This window comes from Pleurodeles waltl, chromosome 8 (genome assembly GCF_031143425.1).
Source record: "Pleurodeles waltl isolate 20211129_DDA chromosome 8, aPleWal1.hap1.20221129, whole genome shotgun sequence".
Classification (NCBI taxonomy): Eukaryota; Metazoa; Chordata; class Amphibia; order Caudata; family Salamandridae; genus Pleurodeles; species Pleurodeles waltl.
Window position 1 is genome coordinate 529,504,774 of NC_090447.1, and position 22,966 is coordinate 529,527,739.

Below are 22,966 nucleotides of genomic sequence, written 5' to 3' on the forward strand. Positions count from 1 at the left end.
GAGACAAAAAATAGTGAAAGAATGAACACTTGATGAATAAAAAAGAGAAGAACGAAATAAGCAAGTTTTTGCGAGTTTGAAAGAGGAAGAGGGAAATAAAGAAAAGGGAGAGGAGTAGAAATGAACAGTTGAAAGAAAGAGCAAAACTGTTAACGTGTGGCTTTTAAGAGCTAAAAAGAGAAAAGTGGGGGGGGAAGAAAACATTGAGAGTAAACTGAGTAAGGGAAAGAATGGAGTGAGATAGGAGAAACAGACCCTCCCAAATAAAGACGGCAGCTAAGAATGGATTTAATTGGCTTCCCCACATCCTCAAACAGAAGTCAAAGTGTGGAACAGAAAGGGGCACTGCAGAACAGTGGGAGGTGCATTAGCAGAGCTGTATGTGAACCCCAATACAGCAATATTGGGACACTTACGATCAGGATTGTGGTTATAGACGGAGCGGTGTCCCAGCCCAGTTCTGGAATAACAGAAAGGCAGTGGGTGAGGAATAAGAAACGGAGAGCTGTGTAATTCCTGGTATTGGAAAAATGGGGCGCTGAAAGTTAGGGTTGAGGTGCACTGACAGAGTTCTATGTGGACTGCAGTACTGGAATAGTAACGGGCCCACAAAGTCAGAAGTAAGATATGTTAATGGGGCTACATGTGGAACCTAGTATTCGTGTGCCAATGTTGCTGAGTGTTAGCCTGGAGGTGCCCTGGTTGCGAGTGTGGCCCAACAGGAGAGTGGCATTGCCTCCGAACCACAGAAGAGAGGCGTCCTGAAGGGCATGTGTGTGAGCCTTAGTACAGAGAAGAAATGTGCACTGAATGTTGATGGATTCTGGCAGACCTGTGGCTGTTTCCATCAATAGTGGCATTGGATGTTGGACTTGGGTGCACTGGCTGAGCTGTGTCTTTCTCTTTTGGGTCCAGTATTGGCTTGGCAGTGGGACTGAATATTATTGAGCTGCTGTAATGGAACTGTATGTGAGCAGGGTCCCAGTGCAGGAAAGAAAGCAACCTCGCCGGGATAGAACTGAGGTGAACTGATGAAGCTGTGCCCGAGGTCCCAGTACTGGAGCAGCAGAGTGTGCTGACTGCAAGAACCGAGGTGCTCTGGCAGACTGCGTGTGTAGGGTTCTGGCACAGCTGAGGGCTTGGAGTGAGGGAACTGAGGTGCACTGATGGAGCTGTGCCCGAGGTCCCAGTACTGGAGCAGCAGAGTGTGCTGACTGCAAGAACGGAGGTGCTCTGGCAGACAGCGTGTGTGGGGTTCTGGCACTGGCACAGCAGCTGAGGGCCTTGAATGTGTGAACTGAGGTGCACTGACAGAGCTGCGAGCGCGATCCCAATATGGGGCAGAAGTGGGCACTGTCTAAGGATTTCTGAGCCCTGGTAGAGCTGGGTGCCTTGTTTATAATATAAGCAACTACAAGTGATCCTCTGCTCTCATCTCTCTCAGCACCGGGGAACAAAGGCAGGCACACCTGGTAAAGAAAATCCAAGCCAAGGAAGGGTGGGAGCCAGACAGCTGAGAGAGGTTGCAGAGAGCTCTGAAAGACCAAATGTGACCACGATAACAGTCTTATTTATAGCCTTGTTTACACCCAAGCTCAGAGCAAGAATGCCCTGCAAGTGAAAAGGGAAGCTTCCCTGAACAGGAGCAGAAACCAAAGTAAAAATGTCTTGTACAGACCAGATAAACAGTACAAAGCGTAATTTTACAGTGGTTGATCCATGCTCCTACACAGAAGAAGGAGGGACAAAGAGGCATGGCTGACCACTAGCAAGCAATGATTTTTAAATGACACTGAAACTAATCAATGAAATAGCTGGATGCCTAAAGAGAAGTATACAGAGGTTGTATGCGTAGACTCGACCTTTTAAAAAACACTGTCATAAGGGGGTCAGGCTACAGGTGAAACATACAAATTCATCACTGAAAAACCAAAGGTTACAGGGACATTATAGTTAGGTTGACATTTTGTCCTAGCAAAACCAAAGAAATTCAGCAGTTATAGTTATACTCATCTGAACAAACTACAACTCGTGCCATTAGGTAACTTTAGGCCACGAGTCACAGTTTCTTAAAATAAGTATAACTATAATTATAACAGCTGAACCCTATGGTTTTGTATGCTGAAACCCTATGGTTTTAACTGCTGAAAACTATGGTTTTGTATGGGTAAAACATCAATCGAACTATAACGCCCCTGTAACCTTAGTTTTTTCAGTGAATATATATATATACACACACATATACTAATTATACTAATAACTGTGTATTTAATGATTGCCAAGCAGTCCGAGTCTGTGACTTTGTGTGATGGCTGGCAGAGGTGCATAACTGTGCCTGTGCTACCCATCACACTGATTTTACAGGCCAGGCGTAGTCACAACCTTGGTCTCGGTGGATTGCCACACCTAATGGCCATCCCCATGGATGATGTGAATGGTAGTGTGCCGTTAAAGTTAGCCCTGGGTGCTTTAGGTTTCAATCCTGCAGTGCCCAGGGTTGAACATCTACTGAAGCCTCACACACTCCACCCTTTCACAACTCCTCAGAAGATAGAATGGGATCAGCAAGCCTCAATGACTCCACCCCACTGAGCAAGGGGCTGTGAAAGCACTGAGTTAACGAAGAAAGACTGTGGTTGTGCAGAAAGGTGAGCGCAGGTGCATGTGCAATGCCACAAGATGGAGCCAATGTCACCCAAAATCACATGTAGTAAACAGATGCACTACTGAAAGTCCACCTCTCAGCGTCCGATGCTTCTGTGGTACAGGCAGGGTGTGCACGGGAAGGAGTGCTGGATGGGGCCATAGTCAGTAGTACTCATCAGAAAAAGTTACCCACTAGCACCATGGACGCACAGGAAGACGTGTTGCAGAGGGTCACTATCAGTCGCTCTCATTGGCAGACGTCACCCCATCAGAGAAGTGGTGGATGGAAAAACTGCTGGAGGTGGTCACAGTCTACTCACTAGCAGCATTGCCTTTCACATGGCAACAGAACAAGCCTGAAAGGGCTTGCTAGGCATAGTCAGAATCTCTCATGCCTCGTACAGGAAACAAGTCGGTTGAAAATCTTTGTTGGGTACCAAAATCTCCTTCAGCACCACCAAATATTACGCAAAGTGGCTACTCAGAGGGGCACTGGCAGTGTTTATTTTGAGCCAGTAGTTGCAGGTGGGGTCCAGCACCACTTATTTTGGGAACTGGCACTTATTTTTCCTGATCAGGCTTTGACCAAGACAAATCAAAAATTATTTAAAGAAACCAGTAATCACTCCTAATATCTGGGTTAATTTCTTTCCCTTATTTATTTAGATCATTATAGGACAACAGAGACTCGTCGTAAGACACTACATAACACATAGTACATGAAACATAAATAACATAACATAAACATAAATATAATCACTTCAAAATTATATTTCACAGAAATATACAAAAGGGAGAGATATGCCCACCATCGTTTCTTTACATTGTGGTCACTCTTTACACACCTATAGATGTGATCCAATAAATTGTGGTGAACAAGGGTATCAACTGCACCCAGCTGTAAAATACCTAAATATCTTTCAAAGGTATTTAAATGATGCAAGCAAACTTCTGGTATAAATTAATTGGCTTCCAAACCCTTGCTCCCACTAGGAAAATGTCTACACGTTTTGGCCTCGTCACTCATGGCCTCTTCAGGACTGCCAGGGGGCACTGGTACCTCTACAAAAATTAACACAACAATTAAAACAAACCCATCTAACAAGGTTTCACCATCATTCATCTAAAAACACAGTATGTATCAATCTACAGAGTTAACCCAAAACTCCATCCAAATCTCAATGTAGGAGGTCCTTATCAAAGCAAATCTCTATTTACACCTTAGACTAATATGTGTGTACAATCCAAATAATGGAAGGCCCAATCCCATCACCAAGTCTCTATTTATTTTGGTACCAAGGCATGCAGCTCAGACTAATGGTCACCGTGGGAGTAACAGACTCAAAACTCAGACTCTTCCGTACAATATCCTCTAATTGCCAAAAACAGGCTATTTCCTAAAATTGCTGGTAATATCTAGCTGGTCAAAAGGAAAAAAAGGGAAGGCAAACGCCCAAACTAGTTAGTGTCATGGGGCACACCCTTTCTCATGTCAAGGTGCCACTATATCGTATACTCTCTTACCTCTCTATTCGAGTATTAAGTCCTAGCTTCAAGCATAATGTGTAGTGCAGCAGTAGGATCAAGCCTCTTGCCGGTTAAGTAGTTATCTGTACCAACAATAGCGAAAAATTAGCACCCATTCAAACCGGGGCACTTCAACTAGCTTATTAGCACCTTTATTGTAACAAGGGGAAATTAGGAGAGCACCCGACTTACTATTATTGCCGTCCGGTCCAATGTAACTAATGCGCTATCCTGTAGCGCGTGTTCCTCATACTGGCTGCTGTTCGCGTCTAGTATCGCACCGTCTCTCTGCAAGGAGAGCGATGCCATTTAAAATGAGCGCCAGTAAACAATAGTCCATGTCTGTGCACTGCCCGGGGCGCATTTCAAGCGCCATCTTTAAGGTATCTACTACTGGCGAAAAGGTCGAGAATAAACTAGTACAAAATGTTATTCCTATTTTTATCCTAAGTGCCATTAATACTCTAACACTTCTTGCCTCTAACTAAGTCTAGGAACCATAAATCACTCTCTGCCTTCGTGGGTTTGAAAATTCTGGCGGCCATATTGGGAGTGCCGACAATCTGTTATTCGAAGTAAAGGGGCAGGATGAAAATACATTGCTATATCGCATCTTATTGTCTATTCACTGCTCATATTGACAGCAGCAAACTTACTCTCATAGGTATACTATCCAAACCACCATATAGTCAAGTGTGAGTGTACATATATATCATTTAGTTGTATCCTATAACCTGTGGCTCCAAATGAAGCTAACATTTCAGGAATTATCTCACAGAATATACACATCATATACTGAAAGGTTTGAACAGGTATCGTCAACTAATTAAAGACCAAACTTCATCGCAGTCATTTAATCCTGTTTTGACTGTCTGGAATTTTTCGATTATTCTCGCTTCTAGTTTCAGCAATCTTGACAGCATTGTTGGTCCATCAGCTTTCGACTGTAACACAGTCAGCACTGTCCATCGAATATCCTCGGCTTTATGGCCATATTCCAAGAAATGTTCGACAAGTGGTGCTTCTTTTATTGAGCATTTGATTCTTGACCGGTGCTGAAGAATGCAGCTTTTTACTGGTTGTGAGGTTTGGCCAATATAGACTTTCTCGCAAGGACATACAATACAATATATCACATTTTTTGTGTTGCAGTTTGAGAAGTCCAATTGGACGTGCCTTTTGTCATTTATTACTACCTCTTTGGAGTCCTGTGTGTACTGACATGCTATACATTTACAGCACCTAAAATGTCCCTGCACAGCTGGTAATTGCAACATTGATCTTAGGTTGTTTTTGTCTGTCTGTTTTTTAGCCGCCTGCACCCACTGATCTTTAAGACTGCGCGCTTTCTTAAATGAGAAAAGAGGTTTCTCAATTTTCAGATCTTTGATAATCCTCCAGTTTTTTTCTATGATTCAGCGTATTTTATTAGCCTTTGGGCTAAACGTCAACACGCTCCTACAAGGAACAAGTTGGTTGAAAATCTTTGTTGGGTACCAAAATCTCCTTCAGCACCACCAAATATTACGCAAGGTGGCTACTCAGAGGGGCACTGGCAGTGTTTATTTTGAGCCAGTAGTTGCAGGTGGGGTCCAACACCACTTATTTTGGGAACAGGCACTTATTTTTCCTGATCAGGCTTTGACCAAGAGCAAGAGAGGGAAAGCCCCACAAGGGGAAAGATGAAGGAAGAAAAAGACAGAAAAACTGTGAAAGGGAGAGTACAGGAACCTCCAAGAGTGAGAAAAAGGGGCAGGGAATGAGTAGGGTGGAATAAAGTGCACGAGATAGAATCTGAATTACACAGCCTTGGTATTTAGCATGCAGACATTCAATAGTGCCAGTCGCTGGCTTCTGAGAAAAACGTAGGGTCTCGCCACTTATTTAATCACTTTGACATTTAAGCTAATAAGGCAACACTTTTGTGACACTGTTGTGTTGCCTGTGCCCGTGCTGCTGGTTGGTCATCACTCTTGGGATGCTGTTGTTTCCCCATTATGCATGTAGATACAGATTAAGATGTACATTTGTTTGTATTAATTGGTTTTAACTTGTAAAGCATTGAGATGGTCTTGGAATAAATTACTTTTTTGTTTGAGAAAAACTGCTCCCATACTTTGCGTGTTGGAGGATACATGTGTGAACTTAAAACGCTCTATAAATGTCAGTAAAATATGAAATGGCACAGAAACCAGATTTCACGTTTTTTCCCAACAAATCTGGGATCGCTGGATCATGGAGTAACAAGAAAACATCAAACTGTTTTACTGTTACAAAAGATGATATAAGGTGAAGGTGGTGTGCTTCAACTTAAAGACTTTCTAAACCCTTTATGCATTTTTACACATACAGTGTTTTTAACTGACCATGTTTAAATAAACATCGCTGTCCTTTAAATAATATCTACAATACAGTACACCATTTATGAGCATTGAATAGCTTACAAAACCTGGTTTATGATTTCAAAGTCTTTAATGATAAGGATACCAACAGCAAGAATTTTTCCTTCCAGTGTTTCTGGATTCACTGCTCTCCCCGTACTCTCAAGCAACTTCCATAATCCCTGGACTCCCATCCTGTGTTATCAGATTTTGCACTGCCAAGCCTGTTGGACCAAAACAACTATGTTTTTAAATTTGTTTTAAAAAATAGTTTTATACAGTATTTTCATTTCAGATCAGATCTTTCAGGGAACACAAGCTATGTAGTGTGATAGGTAAATGGGGATATCAGCTGTACACATGTTGTTCTAGATTTCCAAATCCTGTGGAAGGTAACCTTACAAAATACATCACATTATTTTACACAGCAATCAAAAACCAACCCAGTTGACCCGCGATATAAGTTAAGCAGAGTAGGTGCTAGGACAGTGTCCTTAGGAACACCACATGGCACTTTCTCACTTGTGAGGATGTGCATTTCAGAATTCAACAACCCACATCAATTGATTAGAAAAGAGAACTCAAACCTTAGCCATGAAAACCAAAGCATTGTTCCAGGGCTGGTATAACCTGTGGTGGTCAAAAATGGCAAAAGGTGCAGAGAAGCACAATGTCAGGAGCCCTCCTTCATCCAAAATGTTATATACATCACTAGAGACATTTAGAGTGGCTGTTTCACTGCAACAGATAGTCCAATAGCAGATATTCTTCACTGATATACGAGATCAGCTGATTGGAGCTACACTTCAACAGCTTTCCTGATCTAAGGTACAATGTGAACAAGTCTGGAGCTGAAAATGAGTCTGGGATCAAGTGAGGCGTTTGTCAGAATAGGAGGAAATTGGGGCAAATGTAAGAACAATATTGTGTGGTGAACTTCATGCTGGTTCAAAGACATGGCAGGTTTGTGTAATTTTATGCTGTTGGAGAGTTACTCTTTGTAAAGGATGGAGAAAGTGGGTCAGAAATTATTAGTATTAGGAAGGAGCATTCCAATGCAGAATGTTTTTTTACCTAATGCAGCTGATTTTGTGATTAAAATAGGAGAGAATGTTTTTGGCATTTAGAGACAAACGGGCAAAGCAAAGTTTTGACGAGTAATGGCATTGATAGCGGGCAACTGAGGCCTTGCGGTGTGTGAGTGGTGTCAACCTGGTTCCCACTATAGCGTGCTAAAACAGTAAAATACATTGTTTTATTCTTTGCTTGGGGTTTTGAAATTAGTATGGACTGCACGAAGATTTGGAGTCCCAGCAATCTGTTTCAGTGTTAGATATTGATCTTTCATTCCAGCAAGTGTTATTGATCCAAGGTGGCCTTGTTTATTTCACTGTACATTTAAAAAGCGTGGAGCAATAATGTCAAATACTGTGACAATGATGTTATTATATTCCTTTAAAGTTGCATCAATATTCACAGACAGGTCAAGTTAACTAAAGTCTTGATGGGTTGCGTTCTAGAACAAAGGACAGTGATTTCTGAAGGGGACTATACAGGTCTCCAAGGCACAATTATTGTGAGAAAAACGTGAAGTGGTCGCTGCTGTGTTAAAGTGAATGAGAAAGCAATAAGACCAGTCTATTAAAATTAAAACCAAACATTTGACGGTTAAAGAATTTGCAATAATGAGGTCTTGAATTCTGCTTTTCTCCATAGCAGGAAGGGAAAGAATGCTCATAACATTTATGTAAGGGCGGGAGACTTTCCATGGTGATGAAAGGTGTGCATTTGGCAATGCCCAAATCAATGTTGACACATCCCAAAATATGGTATTCATTGAAAGCATTAGATATACTGGGGGGTACTCAGAGATATGGTTGATTAAGCTGGACTTGAAATTGGGTGGCAGTTGACATTCAAGAAGAAAATGTAGGATGGCGACATTGTGATTTCCACTTTAAAGCACCAAAGTGATGATCGCTATTTTTTAAAATTTAGTGAGCTCCTGTAAATAATGCAGCACCATTTCCCCTTCTACGATCAACTAATCTGTACTCAAAAATAGGTTAAGCATCAGTAGGTTAATGACATTAGCACCTAAACACAAGTAAGAATGGTATTTGTTGCTGATTTATTGGTGGAATGACTGGATGTGAAAAGGGTGCTAGCTTTGGTACATGAGGAGAAAGTATTTGTTTCAAGGACAAGGGGGGGTTATGGAAATGAGGGATGGAGTAGTTTGAAGACACATTTTGGATTTGGCAATCGAGTTATTTTTTAGTCAGTTGGTGTCAGACTGGGCATAAATTGATCTGGCGCTGGTAAGCTGCAACAAGAACTTGGGCCAGATCTAGGAAAATTCAGTTTGCTAACAGTGGTCACAAGTTTTTGTGAATTGCATGGAATTTTGTGAACCAACCTATGTATTAATAGGTCTGTTAACAAAATTCCAATTTGCAGTGGGTCGCCATCTGCCCTACCTCATTCTTGTTCATAAGGACCGTTGCAAATAGTGACTCATTCCGATTGGTAACTGTCACAGGAATGGTGGTTTGTGGAGTAAGCCGACTACCATGTCTGTGATCCCTTTTTAAATTGTTTATTTCTTTCAAAATGTAGCTTGTTTTCCTTAAAGGAAACAGTGCTGCGTTTTAAAAAATAAAATCTTTTTTTAAAGCTTGTTTAGAAGTTGAAAGTGGTCTCCTGGAACACTGTCCACTTCCAAACATGTTTGCATTCACAAAGGGGAAGGGAGTCATTGGGAACCTCTTCCCATTTGCAATTGTGAGCACTTTGCTACAGTGTAAGCTGATAGCGCAAAGACTTTCCCCAAAAAATATGTATTTTGATACTGGTCACAGATAAGGTTTTCGTTCATATTTTTATCTACAGGATCAATAGATACTACCAACAGCATTTGTGATGAGTTGCATTGCTCCTTGATCACCTCAGTTTCTTGCATTATTTTTAGAACAGGGCAAAAGTTATTGGAAAACCATCACAGTAGTGATTTTGGGAGACTGCATTAAGGTATTTTAAGAATTCTGACATTGTTTCCCGCACATATTTATCTGTTATTTATTTCCCTTAATGACACTATTTAACAGATATCATGTCTGGAATGTAGTCCCCTTAGGATCACTTACCCTTTAAGCCCCAAAATAAATTACTCTCACACACTTCCCAGTTTGGAAATAGAAAGGGCTTTGAACACTGATTAGGTACAATCTGGATGACGCAGAGTAACAAGTTTGCCTTTTGATTATTATTCAAGACCCCAACCAAGGTATACGTCTGCTCATTATCCAGACATCAGAGAGGGTAAATTGTCTCAACTGTGGTTGTCCACATCTGAAACACCCTCTTGTCCAGCTGATGACCCAAGCATAACATGGTTAGTGCAGGGGAAAACTCCCTGCCCATCACTACGTTTCACTGTAATAGGTGTCTACAACTCTCTTTCCCTTTCAATCCACTATTTGCTAATAAGATCCCTGTCCTTATTAGCACATACTCATGCACAGATCCTTTAGACTGCTCATTATCATGTAATTTAACTACTGTATGCTAGAAATAGGGTCTCTAGTTGGCAGTGGTTTGCACCCTGTTCAAGTAGGGACCCTCACTTCAGTCAGGGTAAGGGAGTTACACAGCTAGGATAACCCTTGCTCACCCCCTTGGTAGCTTGGCACAAGCAGTCTGGATCAACTCAGAGACAATGTGTAAAGCATTTGTACATGCACACACAAACACACACACAACTTAAGGACTCACCAGTTAAGAAAAACAGGCAATATTTATCTCAATTAAACAAGCCTAAAATTAACAAAAATCCAACCTACACAAGTAAAGTTATTATTACTTTTTAAAAGGGGAAATGAGTCTTAACCCATAGGAATCAATGACGGTATCTTTTTAGCACTAAGTACTTGGGATGTGTCAAAAACAAAGACAAGGCAGGCCATAAGGGAGGTGAGGTACCAAAAAGTCAAGCAATGCACAGATTCTTTACTGGCAGGGGAGGTGATGCGTTGATTCATTCCTCGCAGGAAAGGCTATACGTTGATTTCTGAACATGCAGCCTAGATTCCTTACAGAGGTGCGGGGTTGATGAGAAATTGACGCCCCGGGGACGATGCGCAGAAAATCCAGAAGTGCTGCCTTGATGGAGCCGCAGTGGAACAGGTGCTGCAGCTATTCTGCAGCTGCGAGACAGGCACTGCATCGATTCTCCAGCCGTGGGACCGGCGCTGTGTCGATTTTTCTTTGCAGCATCGGTGCATGGATTTTCTTCTTCAGGTCACCAGCTTACCCTTCCAAGGCCCAGGAACTGGAGTTGGCACCACTGGGAAAATCAGGACTCTCAGCAGAAGAGCCCAGGCACTGGCAGATGAAGTCTTGGATGGCCCTGAGACTTCTTAACAGGAGACACGCTCAGATCAAGCCCTTGGGGAAAGTTGGAAAACAGGATGTAGAAATCAAAGTCCAGTCCTTTCACTCTCAGGACAGAAGCAGCAAGCATCAGGCCAGCACAACAACAACAAAGCAACAGGCAGAGTGGCAGTCCCTCCTACAGCATCCAGCTCTTCTTCCTGGCAGAACGTCCTCAGTCCAGAAGTGTTCTAACTATGTGGGGTCAGAGGTCCAGTACTTATACCCATTTCTGTCTTTGAAGTAGGCAAACTTCAAAGAGAAGTCTTTGTAGTGCACAAGACCCTGCCTTTCCCTGCACTGACCCGAGACACAGTCTAGGAGGTTGGAGACTGCTTTGTGTGAGGACAGGTACAGCTCTATTCGAGTGAAAGTGTCAGCTCCTCCCACTACTCTAGCTCAGGAAGACCCATCAGCCTGGTGATGGGCCATCAGGATTTGCAGGGCACACCTCAGCTCCCTCTGTGTGACTGTCTAGAGTGAATACACACACAGCCCAACTGTCATCCTGCCCAGACATGTATGCAGCAGAGAGGCAGACGGACAGAATGGTTAAGCAAGAAAATGCCCACCCTCTAAAGATGGCATTTTCAAACTTAAAATTCAAAAACCAACTTCATCAAAAGCTGAATTTTTAAATTGTGAGTTCAGAGACCCGAAACTTCCCTATTTCTATCTGCTCCCAATGGGAAATTACACATACAAGATATTTGAAGGCAATTCCTATATTACCCTATGGGAGAGCTAGGCATTGCAATAGGGAAAAACAAATTTAGCAGTATTTCACTATCAGGACATGTAAAACACACCAGTACATATCCTGTCTTCTAAATAGACTGCCCATGGGGCTGCCTTGGGCCTACTTTAGGGGTGACTTACATGTAATAAAAAGGGAAGGTTTGGGCCTGGCAAGTGGATTCGCTTGCCAGGTCAACATGGCAGTGTAAAACTGCACACACAGACACTGTAATGGCAGGCCTGAGGCATGTGTGCAGGGCTACTCGTGTGGGTGGCATAATCAGTGCTGTAGGCCCACTAGTAGCATCCGATTTACAGGCCTTGGGCACACCTGGTGCAACTTGTGCACTATACAAGGGACTTACTAGTAAATCAAATATGCCAATCATAGATAAACCAATTACCAATACATTTTAGAAAGAGGGCATATGCACTTTAGCACTGGTTAGCAGTGATAAAGGTCCCAGAGTCCTACAGCCACCAAAACAAGTCAGAAAAAATAGGGGGAAGAAGGCAAAAAGTTCGAGTATAATCCTGCAAAAAGGGCCAAGTCCAACTCTGTACCTGGCCCTTGTGACTTTGCTAAGCCTGTTTCAGCTGGTCATTTGTTGGTTACGGGGCAGGGTCATAAAAAAGGGAGCCTAATAGCAAACTTGTACACTTACCCTTTAAAAACTCTGCCCCAAATAAATTGGCAACAATGCCTAATGTGATAGTAAATATGTTCTGGCTTACTTAACTTATCACAAACAGCCTGCCTTAAATGTATTAAGGGCTCACGGTACCTGTGGTAACGATCTTTGTAGACCCTGCACTTAACAGGATATAATAATGGTAAGATCATTTTGGTGGTTAATGAACTTCCTAGTGATATCTGTGTGCAGTCTAGTAACAGGTTTGATTCACTGTATAATAGCATGAGGGTAAAAGTGTCTGCGGCAAAGGGTGAGTAACATGCAGGACCCTGGTTTGTATTTTATAACCAGTGGGTTATTACTTTTGTCGCAGACCTGCAGGGTCATAAGATGCAACCCCTGTGCTATGGCACAGTGAGTTATGAATCAGCGTCAAAAATCAGTATGAAAACTAAAAGAATTGTATTTGCTTTCTCCCAATCTTTCTTTATTCTAAGGTTGCTACTAAAGGATTCCTTAGGGTAGTGATACAAACTAATTAGTATGGACAACCCCAGCCACTGCGTTCTGTAGACTTTACACACGTTTTAAATTCTGACATTGTTTTTCTCCAGGAAAAGCACTCAACATGTAAAACTTATCAGTATAAAGTATATATTACACATACACCTTGATAACCTTACGGTATTATACAACATTTACTGCATTTTAACTTACACGTTTGTATGATTCACTCTATTGCCATTATATCTATGTAAAGCGTTTTGTTTTGACACCCTACATTGGATGAGTTGTGCTATAAAAGAAACGTAATAAAGAAAAATGGATTAGTGCTATATATATATATATATATATATATATAGTTATTTCTGTAAATTACTTATACAGCCGGGTACAGCGGACATTCTTACAGTGCCTGTGGTTCTCTAACACAGAGTGGTTTGAAAATATAAATATCTGCCTCCACATTATCTCACTTGCTAAGTGATTACAAGCTACGTGTGTATGTTTTCCTCCGTTGCATTAACATCAAATGGTGTTCAGTACCAGTTAGCTCCAATAAAGTGCGAGCGCTCTCAAATCACACTGGGACATATTCAGCAAGCTCAACTGGGGCCTGCATAGAACGGGTTTTACAACAGCTGATGGATCCGGGATCCCTCTTATTTTCTGCAACTCATCACTTGTTTGGGCGCCAGTTCCGCTGTATACTGTACTAAGGTGCCCCACTTTCCGCCCCCGGCTCACCTGCTCGTGCTGCTCAGCTCGGATGCTTTTCCACCCAACAGCAGCCTTTCTTTCTACTACTTCTACTCATGTCTCGGGGGCCACCAGTAGTTTGGTTCCAAAACAATGAAAGGACTCTCTGTGACAGACAGCGACAACATGTCTCACCAGCCTGCAGTGCAGCTCGCTGTGTCCGGGGACTGTTCTACAGTACAGGAAGCTGTACTTCTTCCGTGCATATCGAAATGGCGCCTTATTATGTCGGGCTACCATTGATTAGGTTTTTATCACCAATATTTACGATCCGTTTTTTTTTTTTTTTAAAGAAGCAGCAGCATCCAACGCAGTACACAATTAAGGTTAATGTATAATGTATAATGTCTAGAAACTGTTAGTCTGGTTGGGGATTTGCTAGAGATATTTACACAAAATTGTGACGATGTAGCATTATAGAACAAGAACATTTGATTTATCTAAAATACTCGTGTTTTCATTTGCAATTAATTCACTTTGACTCAGCGTTATCCTACAAATGACACCGTTGCAAGATGGCCGCCACACAGAAGTGTGTAGGTTGGTGGCGTCCATGGGAATAAACCAGCCGGTCTGTATTCTAATTCCTTCTGAATTCTACGGCTAAACATAGGAACGTTTGAGAGAAATTTTGACGCATACGTACGGCCGTTCTCTCCTTAAAATGGTGAAAAAAATAATCGAGGAAATTCCCTTTCTTTTATAACGCGTTTATTTCAATATTTCCCATCTCTCCCTCTGACTCTCCTTATACATTGGAAACAATTCTCCAAATTGAGGAGAAGTGCCTTTGAGGACTATCCTTTTGGGGGACCTATACTGTGGTGGGGCGGTGCTTGGCAGTCTTTTCTGCCAATAGCTGTTAGTGTTTTGTACAGCCACGTGATATATTATGCGAGAATTGTTTAAATATGTAGTGCAGATAAAATGTGCTATCACTTGACCTGTCGAACGTTTATTTTCCAACTCCTGCAAAAAGAGTCTGTTTTAGACGTAAAACAATAGAAGAAAACATGGCAGATGTGAAGATATTGGATGGAGGTTTGTCATCAGAATTGGACGCGGGTGGCTTTCTAATCAAGGTAGTTTCCAACATATATTTGTCCTGTTGAAATGATATGTGGCAGAATTCCACTCTAGTGATTTGTTGGTAAAATGCTCACATTCTTTACTTCACTGGAATGCAAAGTATGCCTTCTCATAAAACCTGAAATGTTAACTGTTCTAATTATGTACGGGTGACCATGTGCATTTATTTTTGCCACGTGCCAAGTACATAACTAAAGTTGGAAAACATCAGTACCTACTAGTTACTCTACTTTTCACGCTGTTAGGTTTAATCCGTGAGTACGAGTGCCATGCCATGCAGGTTGGTGTGCTATGTATCATACTGGTTATAAACTCTTACCCCATTGGGATAATTTAATTAATAGGATACATTTCACCTATCACTAGCTTTGCCTTTCAAAATGGGATACAATACGCAGGTTTTGGGGCTTTTCACATCAAATTCAAGCACACAAAATCTGCACGTTCCTGTAGTTGCTAGGCATTTTACCTTTATACATATAATGTCAGATTTAACCTGCCGATATGCACCCGAGGAAACATAGGAGGGCACAGAGTTTATTGCTGAATTTATATTTGCATTTCCTGTGAAAACAGGCTTTTGCGCAGGAATCATAACTTTCTCAAATGGGCTTTTATGTTATGTCTGAATTTGACAGACATCCAGTTGCTTCGGTAATATCTTTTTCCTGTCGGTTAGTGACCCCCGATGCCCTTCCACCTCTCTTCCACCAACTCAGAAGAGTCACCCAAGCAACACTTACGGTGGCTAGAAGACACAAATAGTAATAAACTTAAATAAGTAATATGTGGCACCATTTTAATAGCGGGATCTCATAGCATAGCTCATACATACAATGTCATGGGTGCATCTAGAACCTATCTTTTAACACTTTAGTGTGTGGAGGAGCCATTTTCAGAGTGTAGTCAAAATTATTTGTGGGGGCTCCCAATACAATTATGGAACAGTTCCTAATAACGAGTATTGCTTTTTTGAAAATATTGTAGAGAGTAGTGTGTTTTAAAGCACACAGGGCCATTGGTCTGAATATAACAAGACTTAATCGCTTATTTAATTACATCTCATTATTTATTGCTCAGTGAAGACTGCATTTATCAGCAGAAAACACAATTATGCTAGTTAAAGAATATACAACTCGCCTGCATCTGGCCAGGGTGACTTGTGTCCAAGCTCTCTAACACTTAGAACGTTGAATCTATGCTGAATGGTTCTGCATGGTAGACATGAGTTACAGTTCCTATTAGATTCTCTTGGCTCTCATCTCTTGGGCAATTTCATGGCCTGCAGTACAGCCCCCATGAAGGAAGAAAGATGTTGGCTGTAGAAACCCACCTGAAGCACCGAAACTCAGCACAAACTGTGTTTATCCAAAGTCCCCCAGATAACGTGATCAATACCCAAATTTGCAATATACATATGAGCTATTCTGACAGAACAATGTTACATAGTTATAGTCTTGAAGCATATATTTAACAACAGCGCTGTTAGAAATGGGCCTCTATAGTATCACGTCCAAACAGTTTGCCTTCCCCCTCCTACTTCTGCTAGATTTTTTGCTTTTGTTGTCCTTATGACTCTGCACTTTCTCACTGCTAACCAGTGTGTGTGTTTTCTCCCTAAAACATGGTTTAATTTGTTTATACCAAATCAGCTCATTTAATTTACTTGGGAGTCCTTGTAGAGTGGTATACTATATACCCAGAGCCTGTACTTTAAGTGCTGCCAGTGGGCTTGGAGTACTTCTTGTGCCACCCACTTAAGTAGCCCTCTAAAGTATGGCCGAGGCCCACCATTACAGCCTGGATTGCAGTCGCACTGTCATGTCAACTTGGCATTTAAACACCCTTACCAAGCCTTACACTCCCCTTTTATTACATATGTCACCCCTAAGGTAGGCCCTAGGTAGTCCATAGGGTAGGGTGCTGTGTTATAGAAAGGTAGGATAAGTACTTGTAAGTTTTCTTTATCTGTCCTGGTAGTGGGAAACTCACTACTGTGAGACCTACCCCTCCCATAGAATAACATTGAGGATTCCTTATTACATTTCATAAGCTCTAACCCCTAAATGAGAGGAGGTCGATATGTCATGTTTGGTATCTATGGACTGGTAAATGATACACCCTCTTTATTGGTGAAGTCAGATTCATCTTTATAATTTTGAAAAGTTCAATTTTAGTCACATGACTCAGTGTAACTGTCAGTTAGGACTTTATGAATTCTTCCTAGACAGTCACACAATAGTGGGATTGGCTGAACCCAAAAAGACATTAACTGGCTTGATTTTTTTTTGCGGGGGAGGCAGCTAAGCACAGCCCCACTTTCATCTGAATAAGCTGTGTCCTGTCTCCTCACAATAGGTAATGGTTGTGTAATGTCACTGCAGCCAGATTGGAGCCAGGAGAGGAGAGGCAGGAAACACAGAACTTAGAAGAACCTCTCCAGAAACTTTTCCCACTGTCTAGGAATAATAATGGGGCTTCCAGAATCTCACTTCAGTTCAATACTGGGCCCATGAACGGACTCTCAGGAGACTGCCTGCTGCTGCTATGCATTCTGCCAGTCTGCTGCTATACCCAGAAGGACTGCTTTGCTGTCTGAAGCCTGCCTTGAATCCCCAGGGGCCAGCCCTGCTGTTGTGTCCTGCATCTACAAGTGCACCCAGGACTACCAGAAGTGATAGTTTGCTGGCCTCCTGTTCCGAGCCACAGGGACGTAGCTGGCTTCCACCATCTTCAACCACACCTGGACCTAGCCTGAGAGGGTCCTGAACCCCCCAAGGGGCAACCATCTACTCCTGGGCCATTAGTTGTGATGCTAAAAGTGACCAGAAGTCTGTGGCTGGTGCTTTTATCGTTTAGGTGCTATTTTGAATCTTAAACATTACAATTCATAACTCTGGTTCTGCTGAAATGTAATCTATTTTTCTAAATTGGTTTGGGATTTTTATTGTGTTGTGCTTACACTTTATTACTGTTTGTATTCCAAGTCAGTAAATACCTGTACATAGTATATGCTTATCTATGTGTAATAACAAAACCGTTAGCTTACCCCTATTGAGCCACGGCTAAAGAATTGAACTCTATCCCTCTTTCCCCTCTTTAGCTGTGGGCATACAGTCTTTTTCTTCAAGGAGTCTCTGGCAGGCCCTTATTTCTGTTGTGTGTACTCTCGTACCTACCTGTTCATCAGACGCCTTAGGTCAGTTACTCATAAAATGCTGGCATTGCTCTGTCTGGTGAGAAGTCACGCCTACATATTTCTAAAGTTTACACTGATGCAATGCAATCCACTTAAGTACTGCTGAGCAGACCTTTAAAATAGTAAGTAAACTGATTATTTTCATTGTGTTGTGTTACATTGCCCGACCACCCGAGTAAAACTGAACTAAATGAGGGCTTCACTGTAATAGAATAGGCCACTGTATTGAAACTGCTTCTTCCTCATTAATTCAATCTTGCCTGTTTCTTTCCTGCTACTTAGTTCAGTTATTTTTCATCTCTCCTACTTCCCCTACTCGAAAATGCTTTAATGGCATCTTTTGGTGGATCAAAGAAAAGAGGCATTCTAAAAAGTAACATAACATCTTAGAGCAACAGTATTTTACTTTGGAGCATCACTTGGTTTATTTTACTTGTTCTCTCCTAGCGTTTCTTTCTTGGTCTTACAAGTTGTCTCTGGTTCGTTCTCTGTGTATCTACCTTTCTCTCTGTCCCAAGTAATAGAGAGGCTGATAAGAGCCCCTGCAAGGCTCGCAACAATCATGGAGAGTAGGATATCTTTGCAGGTTTGAGCTAGACAAGGATTTGATGGTGAGCTGGTTGGTTAACATGCCTTGGACAATTCCTTAAAAAGGGACTCTGAAAGTTTATAGGAGAACAGGTTCCAAAATCTTTTGAGGGGTGTAGTCTTCTTCATGTCTGTTTGAGTGGGCTGTATGGATGGCAGGCATATTGTTCTAGAAATGGCAGTCCATTCTGCTTTGTTTTAAAACTAGGTGGTTTACAAAGGCATTAGAGAATCCATGAGGCTAGGGACTCTAGTGGATGGTGCACATTGAATTGTGAGTTATGTGGGAATCCTATGAATTTCTTTGGTATGACATTTGGCCATGACGTTCTGGTTGTATGAGTTTTCTCATGTTGGTTGTAAAATTCATCCACTAACATAGGAGTGCACCAATTTCTGATTCTATGTTATGTATGTGTTTGTGGGGCTAAAGGGTCATAGGTCAATGGTTTAATCATGAGATGTCTTGAAGAGAATGTGTTTGGAGCCTTTGGAGAGCCATTTCTAAAAACCTGTCCATTTTTTTGGTTAGAAAATGTCTGCAGACAGATGCAAGTCAGATGCCAGGAGGTTGGGCTTTGTTATTAGTGCAAAAGGGGATGTCCTCATGCAAAGGGTTACAGTGAAGGAAATAAGATTATGGTCAAAGTAGATGAGGGGGGGGGAATCCTGTTAAGGTAGATGCCAGGCAAAGAAAATGTGTTTTCACGGTATTGCCAGCTACTTGTGCAGGAATAAAGAGGAGTTAGAAGAAGTTAATAGCTTCTAGATGTGTCTGGAGGGATCATGGTAGGGGAAGATCAGTTGATCCAAAAAGACATTCTGGGCATTCAGAACCTAGTAATGGTTACACTTTAAGGTGAAGCTGGAGAAGACATTTGTAAAAGCTCTGTCAGAAGGAATGAGCAAGAGAATTTGATTACGGTAAACAATAAACTTGTAGTTATTTGCATTTGGTTGAGGTGAAATCTAGAAAATTTGATGGCTGCAAGAAACCCTTGAAGTTAGCTTCCTGTAGTCTTTAACTGGCAGTGTCTGTGTTGATCACCTGATTGAAAAGACTGCTTTATGCAGGATGTGCTGTCTTCCTACCAAGTTGAGGTGATGAAAAATAAGTTCAGAGTCTGAGATCAGATTGTTGATGTTTAGCTAGGTGGAAGAAGTATTTTTTGGAAGCAAGTGCAATTGGATAGGGAATGTACAAATAGTAGATGAATTAAGGGATTTAAGATCTGTCTTCCTGCTCCAAAATGAGAAGTAGGTGCTTCACATGGTTAGCCAGGGTTGGAGAGGTTGTGAATGGGGTTGTTTATTGAGGGGACGATGAGGAAAGTGAGAAGGTTTGGAATGCCAAGGGTTTAAGTTTATTTGTATTTATGTTACAGAACTCAAAAGAGATCCACATAAAATGTGTGCAGTGTTGCAATTAGCCAAGCAAAATCCAAAATGCTGTATAATCAAATTCCTAAAAAACGTCATTTAAAAACAATATGGAAGCCATTCAACCTTAGCTTCACCTTCTCCTAACCCTGATCAATCTATGGCCCATTCTATTCACGTGTCCAAACAAAACTGCATTGACTTGTGCAATGTACCCCCACTCACACCTCATATGAGGGAAGACACTTCTTCTCTTATTAATAAGGTGTCCTATTGGATTTGCCACACTAGGGGTTGCAGCTCCATTATCCGCACTGATATTGTCTCTGCTTCATGTGTGCGAGGTTGCCCTGGTGGGCGGGACACCATTAAACTTAATCTTGCCAGCCCCGCTTTAGTAAAGGGGCTCTGCAGATAGAAGCTTGCAACCTACCAAAAACGGACTCTGATATATTCTTTAGAGAAAGCTTGCCTGCTACGGGACACAAGAACTCATCCTCTCGTCCACCTAGGGTTAAGACAATTACTCGCAATGTTCCTGTTTCTGTTGCCCCCCCCCGGTTTGCTGCCTTTCCCCGGTGATGGGGCTGCCATGGTCTATAACCTTAAAGGTGTTAACACTCGAGAGCCCGTTCGTCTAGGGGACACATCAGATGTGGATTGACTACGCCATTCTAATTCTGGCAAACATAGTGTTTCATATCCACAGGCAGTGCCACTTTCAGGATCTTCACTTGGCATGGGTGCTAATACTATAGGGGCTTCATCTTGCATCATTAATGCGACTTCCAATCCAGTTCCTGATACTGACTTGTGCATGCCAGTTTGTAGTACCACACCAGGGAAATTACTGTCTTGGAACGTGGCTGGCATTAAGAATAAATTATCTGATCCGGTGTGGGATGCTTATGTTGAATCTTTTTCCATATGCATGTTCCAGGAAACTTGGTCTACGGATTGTGTGTTCAGGCAAGGCTACTGCTGTTTTACTAAAAAGGCAATCCAGTCCCCTAGGGGAAGGGCGATTGGGGGTCTGTGCACTTGGGTCAAGTTGACTGAGGTGGGCAGTGTAAAGGAAATTGCTGTCGACTCTTGCGACATTCAAGCATATAGCAATATGGCCAAACTTAGGTACTCCTGTGTTAGGCATTAATATTTACAACAGACCAGGTCCCTCTAACTTCCAGTCTGACACTATTCATCTGCTGCATAATCTCTTATCTGAACTCCATTCTAAATATCGTGTTATTATCGCAGGTGATTGTAATGCTCAAATTGAATTTGACTCAGCTTTTGTCGAGTCTATCCAGGCTGAAGATGAAGTATGGAATGTTCCCCCGCTTTTAATTCAACCAGTGTCATGTATCCCTTCCCCTAGGGTGTCGCAGATAATAGATCTTGCAGTAACATATGGCCTTCGCTTCGGAAATGGTCGATTTCCAGATGACAATCCTGTTAAACCTACCTTTTTCAGAGGCTCCTATAGTAGTATCCTGGATTATGTTATTCTTGATCTATGAGCCTGGCATTTTATAATTAATGTAGAGGTGGGTTCTCGGTGTACCAGTGACCATGCCCCTTTACAAATTGTTTACAATGCAACTCTTTTTAAAGGACACGCTCCACCTTATGTCTCGGATGCTTCCAAAGACTTTCTGGAATTATCCAGCAATAGGCGGGTGGTGAGATGGTCTTCGTTTTCGAAATTCAACCTGCTTAATGATAAGCTTCGCGCCTTAGTCTCCTGCTATCAGCTCTTCGATGACCTTACTGTATTATCTCCCTCAGAAGTTATGTCTTCTCATGTGGCTCTTTTTGCGGATTTCAAGGAGCTTTTTACTAAACCTCCTACAACCCAAAATACATTTTCTGTACCTGATAGCAAATGGTTTGATAAGGAGTGTCGGGAGGCCAAGAGCCTTTTGTCCAAAGCTTTAAAACTAAAGAGCAGGGACGCCATCATACATGCGAGAAGAAACTATGTTTCTACTTGCAAGTTATCTAAACTTAAATATGAGGAAAATCTATGGGAGTGTTTGGCGGAGGCAGCTAGTGCTCGCGATGCCAAACCTTTTTGGACTTTGGTTTCACGTAGAGATCCCGCCCGCTCATCTATTCCTGAGTGCCATATTGATGCAGAAACTTGGCTCTCCCGTTTTGGGTATCTGTATGGGTACTTTCCGGATTTGGACAATACTCCTATTGATTCTTTTTTGTGTCTTCCTGCTGTGCCGCCCTTTACCCTAAAAGAACCAGAGCTGGCAATTTGTGCCCAAAAACCAGGGAAGGCTCCTGGTTCAGACTGTATTCCTTCGGATCTGTATAAATCAGACTTATCCGTATGGACCCGGTACATCAATAGGGTATCGAATATTGTTTTGACAACTCGATCCTACCCGGACTCGTGGAAGGTGGCAATTATAGTCCCCATCCACAAAAAATGAGATAAGAGCTCCCCAGGAAATTATAGACCTATCAGTCTATTAGACAACTTGCAAAAAATATTTTCTTTCCAGCTGCTATCCAGTTTAAAATGCTGGATAACGAAAAACCAGGTTTTAAGTCATCTTCAGGCTGGTTTTAGGGAAAAGGTCAGCACCATTGATCAGGTCTTCCAATTTATTACCATCAACTGGAAGACTGTAGACGCAGATCAAGGTTATCTATTTGTGGCCTTTGTTGATTTGAAATCTGCGTTCGACCTTGTCCCACGCGTCAAGCTCTGGGAGGTCCTGAGTAACACTGGAGTTCCGGGTTCTATGATCAACATTATTAAAGATCTTTATTCTGATAACTATGCCAAGTTCGCTGGGGTCCGGCTGGCGATCTGTCCCCAGCTTTTCCAACAGCTCAAGGCGTGAGGCAGGGGTGCGTTCTTGCGCCTATCCTATTTTTACTGTTCATTAATGCATGTATTCCATACCTCTCAGATTGCCACGGCGATGCCCCAAGTTTGGGTGGGCAGAAGTTCCCTTGTCTTCTGTTTGCGGATGACACCCTGCTACTCTCACGAACTGCCATGGGCCTTTCCAGATTGCTTTCTCGATTTATGGAGTTTTGCAAGGATCATGGGTTGGAAATGAACTCAGCAA

General features: G+C 42.1%; 2 protein-coding genes across 5 annotated transcripts in view; one reads left to right on the top strand and one right to left on the bottom strand.

Moving 5' to 3' along the window:
• Nucleotides 1-13,835, bottom strand: part of ERCC5 (ERCC excision repair 5, endonuclease) — a 163,153-nt gene extending 149,318 nt beyond the window's left edge. The window contains exons 1-3 of one of the 3 annotated variants that reach the window (XM_069204560.1): nt 13,607-13,802; nt 10,650-11,000; nt 6,661-6,778 (exon numbers count right to left, since the gene is read on the bottom strand). In XM_069204560.1, coding sequence (XP_069060661.1) covers nt 6,661-6,748 — 88 coding nt within the window. In that variant the 5' untranslated portion in view covers nt 6,749-6,778; nt 10,650-11,000; nt 13,607-13,802. Of the gene's footprint in view, nt 1-6,660; nt 6,779-10,649; nt 11,001-13,606 lie in introns of all 3 variants that reach the window. The other 2 variants (XM_069204561.1, XM_069204559.1) reach the window with 2 other exon arrangements.
• Nucleotides 13,836-14,142: 307 nt separating this feature from the next.
• LOC138250115 (uncharacterized) overlaps nt 14,143-22,966 on the top strand; it is a 276,374-nt gene continuing 267,550 nt past the window's right edge. The window contains exon 1 of one of the 2 annotated variants that reach the window (XM_069204562.1): nt 14,143-14,700. In XM_069204562.1, coding sequence (XP_069060663.1) covers nt 14,632-14,700 — 69 coding nt within the window. In that variant the 5' untranslated portion in view covers nt 14,143-14,631. The remainder of the gene's footprint in view (nt 14,701-22,966) is intronic. The other variant, XM_069204563.1, reaches the window with a different exon arrangement.